General features: G+C 38.8%; 1 protein-coding gene and 1 long non-coding RNA gene across 6 annotated transcripts in view; one reads left to right on the forward strand and one right to left on the reverse strand.

The window, feature by feature from the left end:
* ROBO1 (roundabout guidance receptor 1) overlaps positions 1-14,941 on the forward strand; it is a 581,397-nt gene that overhangs the window by 509,678 nt on the left and 56,778 nt on the right. For all 4 annotated transcript variants that reach the window (XM_079974735.1, XM_079974736.1, XM_079974737.1 and 1 more), the window contains 7 exons: positions 3,376-3,500; positions 5,767-5,938; positions 7,091-7,296; positions 12,499-12,580; positions 12,721-12,889; positions 12,997-13,163; positions 14,574-14,695. In XM_079974735.1, the coding sequence (XP_079830861.1) occupies positions 3,376-3,500; positions 5,767-5,938; positions 7,091-7,296; positions 12,499-12,580; positions 12,721-12,889; positions 12,997-13,163; positions 14,574-14,695 (1,043 nt within the window). The remainder of the gene's footprint in view (positions 1-3,375; positions 3,501-5,766; positions 5,939-7,090; positions 7,297-12,498; positions 12,581-12,720; positions 12,890-12,996; positions 13,164-14,573; positions 14,696-14,941) is intronic.
* Positions 1-14,941, reverse strand: part of LOC307215535 — a 144,103-nt gene that overhangs the window by 36,355 nt on the left and 92,807 nt on the right. The gene's annotated exons all lie outside the window — the stretch shown is intronic.

Genomic DNA, 14,941 nt, shown 5'->3' on the forward strand with positions numbered 1-14,941 from the left:
TTGCAGCTCTTACAATAACAGCAGAGTGTATCTGGGCCCATTCCAACAGTTATAGTCACCACTTTATGGTGCCTGCAGCATTAAGTATAGCAAAAGTGAGAGTTAAGGAAATAGCTGCAGCATACATTGCTGTGCACTTCAGAATTCAGTAAATGCTAAAGCACTTTGAATTATGATATAATTACTTGTTGGATAATGTTAATGGAGCTTTGGCGGTAGTATAAATAGTTGCTAAATGGATTTGTTGGCAATTGCATCAACAGAAAAGGCAGCCAACTTAATGAATTGAGAATGTGGATATTAATCCATACTTTCAGACATGAATGAAAGTGGTCGTATGGTTTCATCACTGTGCATCCAAATTGCAATTCTACCGTATTCTTTTATTGCACCACCACATTCTAAAAATGAACAGAGCAATACATATACCCACCCACACACCCCTACCTCTTTTGAGGTATGCTGGATTCACGTTGTTTAAATTACATTCAGTGCAGGTTTGGAGAACTAGTAATGTGCTCCTATGTAAGTGTTGCTGATGATCATCTGCATGCTTGTCAGACTACTACTTAAACATAAAGCTTTAATGAAAGAAGCTAAATGAAAGTATCATCATGACAGAAGATAAGTGTAAAAAATTGTGCATGGAAAGGCAAATTCTCTTTTAAAGTCATCCAAGTTAGTGGTCATTGCTGCCTTCTGTGGTGTAACTATGTGCTGTGTGAAGAAGCAATTTATTTCATCCAGCAAATGCTGTTCATGAGTTCTGCTTATGAGAGAGAGAGAGAGAGAGAGAGAGAGAGAGAGAGAGAGAGAGAGAGAGACTTCTCTCCATCCACTTTCAAAGTGACTTAAGGTATCTCTGAGTAGACATGCGTACAATTGTATTGTTAACAATACTGTGAATTTTTAATGAGTGCCAGGACGTCAGCTCCTGCACAGCAGCAGGCATGCTTAAATCTATTTGCAAAGATTTCACATTTGCCTTTTGTGGGAGGGGGAGAGGGAATTCTTTAACATTTACCCACATTTATTGTGCTGTAATATTTACATAAAGTAACTTATAGGGAGCTCCTGATTTCAGATGAAGCCACCACAGGAAAGATGCATCCTGGTTGCTGGTGATAAAGGAAGGCAAAACTATGGCGATACCAAAGACAAAAACAAAGGAAGGGAAAACGGCAGCTCTTTAGGGCCATAAGAATTTGTATTTTCTGGTGTCCAAACAAATCACTTATCAATCAATTCTCTGACTTCATTCATTGGCTATAAAAACTCAGGTGGGAACAGCCAAGCTGGCTCATTTCACAGAAATCACTTACCGTATTTTTCGCCCTATAGGACGCACTTTTTCCCCTCCAAAAATGAAGGTGCGCACCGACCCCTCTCGCTCTCCAGGCTTCAGGAAGCTATCCGCAAGCCTTGGGAGCCCGCGGGAGTTCCCTAGGCTTGCAGATAGCAGCCTGCACTCTGAAGCCTGGGGCTGCCCTCCTACTTGGAAGTGCCAATGGCCACTGTTCCAGGCACCATGGTTCCCAAAGTCACTGTGTTGTTGACCCCCATTTTAGAATCTACCTTGTCAGAAGATTTTTAATCTTTAAAGTATCACAAGCCTCTTTGTTCCTTTTGAAGTTACAGGCTAACATGATTCACTCCACGAGGAGAAATTCCTGATGTTAGTTTAAAAAGTTTTGGACAGTTAAAGTTCTGTAAATCTCGGTGGTCGTCCCCTCTTTCATTCGTATGGTTCTGTAACACAAATGTGCAAATATTTATCAAGAGAGGGATTGCTACATTGACATTATTACAGCAATTTAGCCTTGAAAGTAGTCTACATTAAAGTGTATAGTCTCTTAGTGAGAAGCTGGTACAACTTTGTGAACAGAGGAGCATTGTAGATCGTTCCTATCTTAGCGGACCAAAAATTCCACTGACTAGCATCACTTTTCATCACTATTCCTAACACCCAAAACCCTCCACAAACAATAAACCTCAATATTACTAATCCTTGTTTGCCTTGTTAGTACACGTTCCATATTCTTTTGTAAGAGTTTATAAATATAAAATCATATATTTTCCCACCACCACACGATTTCCTCGGGCATCCACAGAAAACTAATTTGCTTGCACTAACCAAAAGACTTCATAAGGCAATTTTGTTCTTCAGAAGTCAGACTTTTAATACTTAACATAAATCTGATAGTCTAGAATCAATTTACCTAATGCTGAACTTTAGACAACCTGGTTTTCTGTGAATCTCATCACAATATAAGCTATTTATACACTTAAAAAAACAACAACACCCTGCCCATATCTTCCCTAAAAGAATTTCAAGTTTTGTGATTCCTTGGCATTCATGCTACAGGCAACTATAACAAAATACCAACAATATAAAGTGTTTTTGGATAAATAATGATGGGGGGGGGGTCTTAAAAGCCCAACCTACATTTGATTGTGAGATGCCTCATCACAATTAGTAAGGGTTGAGAAAAATTCTTCTTTTAAATAGTAGAGTGAAAGATCTGAAAAATATAAATCAGCAATATCTCATTTAAGCCATTGTTTCTGCAGCATAAGAGGGTAAGCTGAAACAGGGTTTTAAAAAGAATATTTTCTACTCTAGTTCAGTCACTGTGCCTAATATACTTAACTGCCATAGCTTAATGCAACTGACATAATTTTTGACGTTCTATTTACTGCTAGATGAAGTGGCCATTTAAGTCTGTATAAATCAAACAGTTTGGACAATGCTGGCAGTATTTATAATGTCACGATGAGCAGATGTTTCAAATTTGCCTTCATTTACATATATATTTTGTTTGAACATGCCCTTGCCTATGTAAATGAAGCAGGCATTCTGCTTCACCGTTGCTTTAAATTCATTCCTCTTCAGTAATTGCATTGAAGATTTTTAAATGGTTATAATTTACTCAGTAGCAATCCTAGGGCTTTTGAGTTAAATTGAATTTTTTTCTTGAGCATTTCATCCTACATCAGAAATCAAGCCTCTTATGGAAGCTATTAAATGACTTCTGAACTACAGTAAATCAAAGATGATGACTTTTGTGTATCTAACCCCTGAATTTGCAATCATTTTGTGGTTTTTACTTTAAGAGTACATAGTACAGTGATGTGAGGGAATTTTTCTTTTCTTATGCTGTGACTGATAAAAATGCCTTCAACCTTTTGTCCTACCAGCACTTTACCACCAACATCAGCCCTTGTTAAAACAGTGTTGAACCTGAGCACTAGTCTTTATTTTAAAAAGGACCTTTCTGTGTGTGGTAGATGTAATGCACAAGACCCTTAACAGAAAACCATTCACCTCAGCTACGAATTAATCGGTGTAATTGTGTTGTACTTTGCTTCTTTCAGAACCACCACATTTTGTTGTGAAACCTCGTGACCAGGTGGCTGCACTGGGCAGAACTGTAACTTTCCAGTGTGAAGCAACTGGAAACCCTCAACCAGCAATATTTTGGCGAAGAGAAGGAAGTCAGGTAAAATGAACTTTCTGAAGCTTTGCCAAAGCATCTAGATAACACAAGGCCCGTTTTTGTCTGCTAGTGCCCGATGCTCTCCTGCACCCACATCATCCAAATGCCTGTTGGATGACTGGCTATGCTCTTTTGATTCTTTTCAAAATATGTGTGTAGGCTCTGCCTACGTTCCTGGTTGTTGTAAAAAGTCAGGACTAGTAAAAAGTGTTTAATTCCTTGGCAAACTCAATATACATCCTGGCTTTACACAGACCCCTCTGTTCCCTGTCAACCACATATTGTCCCATGCAGGATGAAAAACCAGGAAGCTTCTCCAAAAAATTGTAGGCTGTACTACATGCTTCAGGACTGTGTACAGTTCAAGATATTCCAGTTAATTTTTTAAAAAATATAGCATGTGGCCCAAGACAGAATTTTCAGTCAAGCTGAGGGGGGATTTTAAATCAACTTTGTTGAACAGGTGCCAATGGGTAGCAAGAAAATGAGAAGGAAACCATGATAAGGATCTGTTAGTGCTTAGCATGAAATGAAACACAGTGTGTACTATTTGTTTGGAATATAAAGTTTAATTGGAAGAGAAAAGTACTAAAAGCCCTCCTCTATGAAATGAAGCATTTAAATATATTTTAGTTAGACACGGAAAAGTGAATTTGGCATTTGATTCCAAATGTATGTAAAATTCTGTTCAGAACAATTATGGTAGCACAATTTCTTTTTTGTTTCATCTGTGGTTTGTCATACAGTGTATGTCATGGATACAGGAAGGGAGGTTACTGTACTACAAGAATGTCCAAAACCCCATTGGGTATCGAGAGTTAAATGCATGTCAAGGCAAAGAGGAGGAAAACAAATAAAAAATACAAAGACGTGGTTTTTTTAAAATGTGAGAATAAAGATAATAATAAATGGTAGTTTCTTTCAACTGCCAGAAGTCTACTATTTCATTTACTATTAAGCAGACAGCATTTTGTTAGTGTTTTTAGTAAGTTTATACTACGAAAAAGAGCTTGACATATATTTGAAATTGTAATCCATATATTTGCATTCTTATTACATGTGGTTTTACTCGTATCATATGTGATGATTTTTTAACTCTTATCATGTGTGATGGTTTTGTTCCAGAGGTCTATGCATAAATGCAAATAACATGTAAAGTCAGGAACCTCCAGAGGTGATCCGCCCCCCCGCAAGGTGGAAGGCTGCTTACCAGGACCTCCTGCTGCCTCTCCAAAGCATAGAAAGCCTGCAATCACAGCAGTGTACTAGTGAGAGAGGGAAATAAATAAATGGAAAATGTGTTTCCTCCTCTCTCCATTTACTTATTTATTTCTCCTCCTCCTGTGTGCAATCACATAAGTAAACTTAGCATAAGATGCAAGTTACCTGTATATGATAGACATGTTTGATCATGTTTGCATGAAACGGGACAGATGGTTCAGTTCCTCTAGTCCAGTATTCTGCTAACAGTGGTCAATGAAATTGATGGCCATTCTCCCTAGCACATAGTACTCATACTGTCCCATCTGAATAGTTTCCATATAACTATTATCCGTGCTTTTTTTCTGGGGGGACGCAGGTGTACACATATCCCTAAACATTTTGTGAATCTAAGTTTGGCCTCCTTGAGGGGCAGTATTTCAATATGGGTAGGAAAATGAGAGCACCCCTAAAAAAAAGCACTGACAATTATGGACATTTATTCCACAAAAATTGTCTAAAAGGAAAATAAGATACACTCTCCTATATAAAAATAACAGTCTCCCCCAGCTCATGAAGAGAATTACTATATGGCTTTAGATCAAAACCCTACCAAACTGCAGCAACAAAGCACTTGCTATGGCCTATCTATACTGGTTCTACCTAATACCATCCTTCCCTTAAATATATTGGCACTTTTAAGTTTATGTTCACAGCTGTACATTGCAAACATCTGGTAATTAGCACTGGGGCTGCATTTATCCTTGAGTATTGAATCAAAAAGAAGTTCAATGGGACATCCCCAAATAAGTGTGGTTAGCATTGCAGTCTTAGATATGTTGTTATAACCAATGTATTATTTGTTGTTGTGGCCCATGGGAATCCAAGTTTCAGCGTTTAGTCACATCTATCTTGAGTGGTGGACTGTGTTACAGCATCACTTTTGTATCTGAAAAAAGGTCCTATAACCTTCATAATATAGGGTATTCTGAATTTTAAAGTTGTATATATCTATGAAGGCTAATCCATCTAACTTGCTGATTTCCCACTTTTTCTCTTTATATTCCAGAACTTGCTTTTTTCATACCAACCTCCTCAGTCTTCCAGCCGGTTTTCTGTCTCTCAAACGGGTGACCTCACTATTACAAATGTCCAACGATCTGATGTTGGCTATTATATTTGCCAGACTTTAAATGTTGCGGGAAGCATCACAACAAAAGCATACTTGGAGGTTACTGATGGTAAGGTGTTTACAGTATTTTAACGTTGCTTATAATGTAGCAGAATGGTAACTCTAGCGTGGTAACAACATGATTTTGAGTTTATATGCTTTCTACTATATAAGGTGTTTATTAAGGTGAAAATGCATTTGATTGCACTACACAGAAGTATGATTTAATGTGGGAGAGACATTACTTGATAAGATTAATGTGTTTTTGGCTTAGGCAATTGTAACTTAAATTTACCTTTCAAATTATCAAGCACTCATAGTGTGTTGAATCTGGATGTCTTGAAATGAGCTGTGTGTTCCTCTTCTCACAGTTCAGTCTCCCTTCATGTGCCTTATACATCTTCTGGTAAAGATAATCTGGTTTCTTAAACCACAATTTCTCATGATATCTGGTGGTAAAATGTAGCATAAGAAAACCTGGATATAAAACTAGGATCAGATCCTGGTTAATTAGACATGACAGGAAAATGTGGTATTGAAAAACAGAATATCTTCACTATATGGGAAACGTGTGAGACGTGGCTTTTCCTAGTCCAAAAAAATAGTTTATTGGGCTGAATTTGTGACCTCTGAACTGCACCTGTTAAGTTTTATTGTGACATTTATTTCACTTCAAAGGTATCCTTCCAAAACAGTAAGAACGCTGCAGCATCAGTCAGAAAATATAGAGCTTTTTAAGTGGAGCTTAAATAGTGTTGCATAATAATTTTGATGAAATCTAATAGTGGTTTGCACACATATCAAGAAACAAATCAACCAGCTGATCATTGAAAAAGTTAACTCATTAATGGCATTAGAAGAATCTAGATGAAGGAGGCTGGACTAGAGAAAGGGGCATCTTTCAAAGAAGGTGGGAAACTTTGTCAGTTGTTTTCTCTTCTAAGGTTGTTGGAGCCAAGCACATGTCTGGAAGAGTCAAATGCAGGGAACTGCCTTTTCTCCTTAAAAAAAATATTGCTTGATATTAACACATATTCTGTAGTTGAACACCATATTATTGTCCCCTGAATATTGCATGCTTTACTTTCATTACTTATTTAATTATCTTTAGATTCTTGTAAAGCCTGAAGCAACTACTGTTGCTTAGATGATTAGAAAATCGCTTCCAGTTGCAGAAAACTTTTCTCCTTCCCTCTCCCTTTCCTGTTGTTTCTTCTGCCAGTTATTGCCGACCGGCCTCCTCCTGTCATTCGACAAGGTCCTGTGAATCAGACTGTTGCTGTGGATGGTACTTTAGTACTCAGCTGTGTGGCTGCAGGCACTCTAATGCCAACAATTCTCTGGAGAAAGGATGGCACACTCATCTCCACACAGGATTCCCGGATCAAGCAGCTGGAAACTGGTGCATTACAGATTCGATATGCCAAGGTAGTTTGAAACTGAAACCAAACAATTCTTTTTAACTTTGCTTCTCTTTGGTGCTTGCCTTGAGGCCCTGAACATTGCAGCCTCTAATTTTAGAATTAATGAAATGTTAAATAACTGTATTAATATCATCTTTATTTGATTCTTCGTGTCTTGAGATAGCTTATTCTGCATTCCCAAAGTACCTTAGATTATAACAGAGCCGCTGGCAAGTTATTTCAGTTTTCCTAAGTAAGATTCTTCTAAGAAGAATTAATTTATAAAACTGTTTAAACATAGAAGATGGGATGGTGGTACAGCAATACATAGGAATCTTCTTTGGCGATCGCTTATAGCCAAGTAAGATTGTCTTCCATGAACACGGTCTTAACAGTGAGTCCATAAGTGACTGTGGAGGCCAATTCTGGATCCACGTGTCCACAGTGGGGATATAGGTTTCCGGGTGGGAATTGATCATGGTGAGGGGCTGCCATATGTGCCTTCCTATTAGCTCATTTCTCCCTTTAGTCCTGGTTGTAACCATAAATGTTTTGAATCCGTTTCACTTGCTAGCAGGCATGTGAACAGTAAACAAGCTCCAGCGTTTTCGCATAACATGAAAGCTGTACGATATTGTTTCAAAATATTCTCTACAGTTCATTTACTATAATTTCTCTACTAGCAGTTATCCCTATTGTCCTTGTGCTTCCTGTCCATTTTTTTTACTACCTATACATACGCAGGAAAGATTATTAAGATTAAAATAACTGAATACAGAGCTGGCTTCCGGAGGGTTTATGGAAGCATGCTTGGTCAATGTGTTATTCCTTTGAGACAAGTTGTAGCAAAATGGTTTGCGTTTTTCCAAGGAATATGAACACCTGTTTTTACTTGCTAGGTGTTTTGCCTTAGGATAACTTGGTTCATGTAGTTAGGCCAAATGTAAAGACATCTTTTCATACAACACATTACCTGAAACCATGTAGTTACCTGCCCATGCAACTCTTTATGCCAGCACAGAATTACTGAACTCTTCCATTTGGCAGTGGTGTTTTTTTAACTTTTAGATTGACCTTTTTAGAGTGGTTTAATCTTTAGTTGTGTGTATTTAGAGGAAGTTTCAGGTGGGCTTTGCCTGGTGTTTGACATCAGGTGATTATACTATATGCTGTCTGTGTTATCCAAATCAGTTCCAAAAACATTTTCAGCTTCAGCTGTGGACGTTAAAATCTTCCAATAATTCATATTCACAAGCAAATGGAGCAAAAACTAACATATTATTATTATTATTATTATTATTATTATTATTATTATTATTTCTATTGTTTTTTTATTATTTTACGGTGGAACTGTGATGAAGTCCTCACTTAGTTTCTTTCCTAGCATAGTGACTCAATGGTGTTTTTTCTCTCTGAAGAAACCTGTGATATAAGCAATTTTGGGGGCGAAGGGAAGCCCCTAATTCTCCTGTAAGCAGTTTCATTGATTAAGCATCTTTCTTACCTTTTAATAAAGAAGGATGGGATATCATATGGAATGGAGCGGGCAGCGGTGGAATTAGTCTTCCCCGGGTGTGCCGGGGCCAAGGAGCATGGAGGGCGACATGAGGATGCACCAAGAGGGCAAGCATACAAACTTCCAATCAGTCTGTTTAGCATGTGCTGGAAGGGTGACATGGGAAAGCAGCAGAGCAGGCTCATGCCCTTCCAATCAGCGCAAATGGTCTGATTAGAAGGCTGCATGCCTGTTGCATTCTCCTGATGTCCTGATTGGAAGGGTGCATGCCTATTGTGTTCTCCTGATGCCCGGCTAGCCCCGCACTGCTTTGCAAGGCTGGGATGTGGGATCGGACTCACAAAGCTGGAAAAAACGTGCACCCGGGGCAATAGGCCCCCTCACCCTGCACATGCTACGCCTCTGGGTCTTGAGGTCATCTCCCAGCCCGCTCCATGCCCAGAAACTGCAATTCTTTTATTCACAGGAATAAAAATGACATTCAAATAATTTGTCCTTTAACTTCATATGCAAATGGATTGTTGCATTGTCCTTGTAGTAGAGTCATATCACACTCTCTTTTAGCAATAGTTAATATTCCTGTAGGGTTTTTTCTGCAGGGTTTACCTAAAAAATTTCACAACTCAGCATTTTAAAGCTTGGCAAGATTTACTTATACCATTGTTTTCTAAATGGAACCTAACCTCTAGGAAATTATAATCCTTTATCGTTTCCTGTAGCAAACATAGCACGTGCACACCCTCTTCTGGGAACTACTGCCTGTTTACTAATGATAATAATAACTTAATGGAGCTCATAGAAACAGAAGCTATCTCACGGGATGTAGAGGGGGATGGGAATGTCACAAGGCTATGCAATTTTGCCTCTGCATCACCAGAGAAGTAATTTTTCTAATTAATTTTTGTTAAAGATCTGATACAGCTTCTGTCTACAGGCAATTTAGGATCTGACCCTATGTGTTAAAAGGCCACATGTTAGAGAGAAGCTACATGGACATTAAAGTTTCCTAAGTAAACATCCAGTAAGCACTGTGAAGTTAGCCGTAGTGCTTGGAAATATACAAAAACAACATGAAGCATGTAGTTTCCAGAGACATATATAATTAGGTACACCAAAATGATTTTCTGAGCCTGGTAAGCTCTTAGGAGAGAAAGTAACATACAAATATAATGCAACATTCACAGACCATGTAAAGCAAAATAAAGAGGTACAAAGCCAGTAAAGCAGCTCTCCCCACTTCAATTGCTTTAATTTTAACATTCCACATTCCTGATATTTAACAGAAAAACAAAAGAGAAGTTTTCCAACCTTGAAAACAACAAAAACAAACAAATATTTTCTGTGCATGTGCAATTTTGCAACATTGGTTACTGAACCACCTCTCAAGCCTAACCTATCTCACAGGGTTGCTGTGAAGCTAAAATGCAGAACTCACAGACTATGTAGAGAGAAATAAACATGCACAGAACCGGGAAAGCATATCCCATGCTTTAACAGCAAAATTGTACAGTTCTGATATTTTATAGCAACCCCCCAAGTTTGACAACCTTGATAAACAATCAGAATTACTCAGAGCACAAGCAGTTCCTAAAAACAACAAAGCAGCAAGGGAATCATATGAGGGAAATATTTTGAAGTACCCCCACTTCTGTCTTCAGAACTCCTGGGTTTCAACTCTATAGTTATCCTGAGTATGAGTCAGTGGTGGTTGCTGGTGCTTCCATCCCCTCTTCTGGAGGCTGCAGCAGACTTTTTACGCACACACAGTAACCCAAGCAGGTGCCTGCAGCCACTGATCAGGCACCTGTGAGCTTCATGTATTTGCTATGCACCTCTACCAGCAGTCTTTTTTCTTCTTCCTATTTGCTGGCTCACTCCTTCAACATGTTGTCTGACTCCTTACTGCTTCATCATTCCAGCTCCTTTCCAAAAGCTGAAGCACTGCAAAACAGCTTCCTTTTGGATCATCATATGTCCACATCTAGCACAGCTGAGAGCCAACTTTTTGTCACTGAGACCAGGCAGTCTACTCCAAAGCAGTAGCTCTGCCTAGTCATGGCCAGCTGCTGAGGCCTGGGCACTGGAGACAGGCAGCTTCTCAGTATCGCGCTCTTCCAAACACTGGACCTGCACAGCTGTACCAATCTCTTGGTTTTGCTATTAATATGAAACTATGGAGGACATTCTCTTATGTTACTTTAAACCCCCATCCTGCACTGCTCTTTTCTACTAAACAGAGTGTCACACATATATACCTTTTTGCAATCAAGCTGTATATAAATTTTATATGAAATAAATCATTTTATCCCATTCATACGTCCCCCACCAAACACACCATATAAATGTTGTTCCTCTCATCCAAACATCACTAAAGACCCATTCATATACATAGTCACATGTCTCACATATCCTACCAGATAATACACACCCACTGAGCACCTCACATCTCCATACACAGACACATACACAGAAGCATCAATATAATGTGATGAATTTCCCTGAGAGAAATTTCCCATCCCTGTCTCAAGTGCTTGGAGCGGACATGTGAAATAGAAATGAAGATGGATATGTCAGAAGCTATATAGGAAACATGATTCTGGGTAACTGTAGGGTCTTTCCCTAAACCACTTCTAGAGATCATATTTAGAGCAAAGGTGGGGAAACTGTGGCCCTCCTGCTATTGCTGGACCACAGTTGCCATAATCTCTGACTATTGGCCATGCTGGTTTATGGGCTATCCATATAGAAAAACATAAAAGTTCGTTTCAGTCTCTGTATCTAAGAAGGCATATCATCTGCCAGGAGATCAGAAATAGGTTGTAGATAAAAGGGGATGATAAAATAAGCCTGCTTAAAAACCTTGCCCTTTTATGAGCTTTGAAAATTTGAGAGAGAGCGATCTCCCTGATGTCTTTGTGAAAGAAGCCATGGAGAGGAACTGAGACTACTGTCAAGATTGCACCTGCTGGCAGAAGCCTGATGTGAGCAGGGAGCCTGGAACCAGTAGCTATGTGTGACAGAGCAAGTAGTTAGGACCAAACTAAGTGAAAGAATTAATAAGCGATCTAAAAATAAGGACCAAAGAATACAGCAGAAGTATGTGAGAATTCAAGAAGACCTTGTTACTTGACCTGGAATAGGAAGTCCTCTTATAACTCTTTGTTTCCAGGAGGGTCCAATCATTAGACAGAATGGTTGGGAATCAGTCCACAGCTTGAGGACATTAAACTATCTAGGCAGATGCCACTACATGACTCCAGAAAAGAAGAATACATGTTATTGTCCCCATCAACAGAAAAAGTGGGCTAACACACCATGTCACATTGATTGATGGTGGAGAGGTATTCCCCCTAGCAACCTCTGGTGTATTCTTTAAAAGGACTACAAATGCGCACTGAGAAGTTGGACTATAGACCACCCATATATCCCCGCCCAATCAATGAGGTCTTCAGGGACCACAACATAGAACATATAAAAAATATATTTTAATCCTGTATTCTATGATGAGTACAGAAGCCCAATTAAAATTTGAGCTCAACTATTGCATTTTAATTTAGTGTAATTGAGTATCACTTTCTTCTAACAAATTTTCATTTGCGGGACTTTGGGTGAGTTAATGCATATTCATTTGGGACATCAAATCTTCTGTGTCTCAGACTATTTCAAATATTTTTCTTTCTCTCTCTCTCTCTCTCCCCCCCCCCCTTTCAGCTGGGTGACACTGGTCGGTACACGTGCATTGCCTCCACCCCAAGTGGTGAAGCATCATGGAGTGCTTACATTGAAGTCCAAGGTAAATCTGGATAGAGGAGAAACCATAAAAATAAGTAATTACAGTCTAATGGCTCTCTGATTATGTAATAAATGATATATACTAATGTGAGCACACTGATGAGCATATGTCAGCTTTGAACTTTTATCACTGTTCACTAGAATTTGGAGTTCCAGTGCAGCCACCAAGACCCACTGACCCTAACTTGATTCCCAGTGCACCATCAAAACCTGAAGTTACAGACGTCAGCAAAAATACAGTAACACTATCATGGAAGCCTAATTTGAATTCAGGTGCAACTCCAACCTCTTATATAATAGAGGCGTTCAGGTATTATGTCTTTATGTGATCTGGTTGTGCTTATGTTTTAGGTTCTTAAATCACAGGCACGTACTAACCTGTTTCTGTTTGTGTGTGTGTGTGTGCTTTATCCCTAGCCATGCAGCTGGCAGCAGCTGGCAAACTGTAGCAGAAAATGTGAAAACAGAAACATTTGCAGTTAAAGGTCTGAAACCAAATGCAATTTATCTCTTCCTTGTGCGGGCAGCCAATGCATATGGAATTAGTGATCCCAGCCAAATATCTGACCCAGTGAAAACACAAGGTAAAACATGTATTTAAGACTGAACTAAAGACAACCATTTGTTTAGATATGCTTCACTGAAAGGAAACAGAAAAGAAACACCCATTTTAGGAAATACTGTTAATACAGTATCTGCTCTTGTTCTGTATGCAACAATAGATAACAAGGCTGTCAACCAAAAAGGGGCTTAATGCTGAGGAAACATCTATAGCAGATCCTACTGAGAAACAAACCACTTTTTAATCTAAACAGTTTATTTCTGGGCAGTAGCGTCTGTAGCTTCACATCAAATAAAAATCTGGATAAGGACACAGTTCTCTCCGAGAAAATGTGCCAGCAGAGTTACTAGTTTTCAAAAATCATCTGTTTCTTACAATTAAAAGTTAGGTGCTATGCTAACTAAACATAAGTTGTCATGAAATCAAGTCATTCACTTGCCTTCCAGCATAACGGGGTGGGGAAAACAAGCCGAAATGCCAAAATACATTTGTGTGGCATTCAGTACCATTTTATGAGAGATAAAATATAAGCAGATGTTTTAAACTGAGTCAGATCATTAATCCATCTACCCTATAATTCTTTATTTTTATGGGCACTGGCTATCTAAGGACTAAGGGCAGAAGTCATGGATTATTTCAGAACAGACACAGTGTTAAGGTTATACATTGAGATGAGCTACATTTTTATCTGCCAAAGATGTTTTTGGGGGTGTACCAAGAAATAGCAATATTATTTTTAATTCAGAAGATTATTCCAAACTTTGCGATCCACTAATTGAACTATATTTGACCCACTTGAAATGCTTCTCTTTGTATATAACAATATTTTTATCCACTTGGATCCAACAGGACCCTGAAAAAGTGGAAAGAACTTCCACACATGCAAGTTGCACCCCAATTTTCATGAATTCCCCTTTCCACTGCAGACGCTCAAACCACATCCATTGCTGCTCCAATTATAATGGCTTGGAAATATGGAAAATGTAGGAGTACTGAGCATTACTAGAGAGTAATGTTGCAGGCACAGAAGCTTGTCTCTTTGCCTGCCAGATAGTTGGAGCTCCAACTGCCTAGCAGGTTCAGAGGCAAAGAAAGACAGCATGCCCTGAGCTGGAGGAAGATGACAGATAGAGGCACTTCAGTTCCTCCTTGGTTCTGTGTTTATTTCAAAACTGCAGCGGAAGATCAGATGCAAGACCCCAAACCTTGGGAGAGGGGAGTATCTTGGCAATCACAAACTTGATTGGCCACCAAAGCCATCCAAAATAATTCCCAACCCAATTTATTGACCCTTGATTTATTTCTTGATTGTGTCCCCATTCTATCTTGGATGCAAGGCAAAATATACACTTAGTGGTACAATCAAACCTGTTTTTCAAGTCTCTGTCATATATCTTTTAAGGTTAACATTAGTTTGTTGAAATTGTTACAGATGTTCCACCTACAAGTCAGGGTGTGGATCACAAACAAGTACAGCGGGAGCTGGGTGATGTTGTTCTACATCTCCATAATCCTACAATCCTTTCTTCTTCCTCAATTGAAGTTCATTGGACAGTAAGTAAAGCAAAAGTGCTAGTAGCCTAAAAAAAGAATTTTCCCAACAGCATACAAAATACAACAACATACTCATGATAAACTCTGAAGAGATGTTGATAAGCTGCCTTGGAGGCATTAGTAGCATTAATTACTATTCACTAATAAGCAGGCTATACACACGTGCACACATACACTTGTTGGGTTGCATTCTGATGTCATGTTCAAAGAAGGATCATTTGCAGTTTCTTCTTTTTAAAGAGACTT

Source organism: Podarcis cretensis, assembly GCF_951804945.1.
Source record: "Podarcis cretensis genome assembly, chromosome: 4".
Classification (NCBI taxonomy): Eukaryota; Metazoa; Chordata; class Lepidosauria; order Squamata; family Lacertidae; genus Podarcis; species Podarcis cretensis.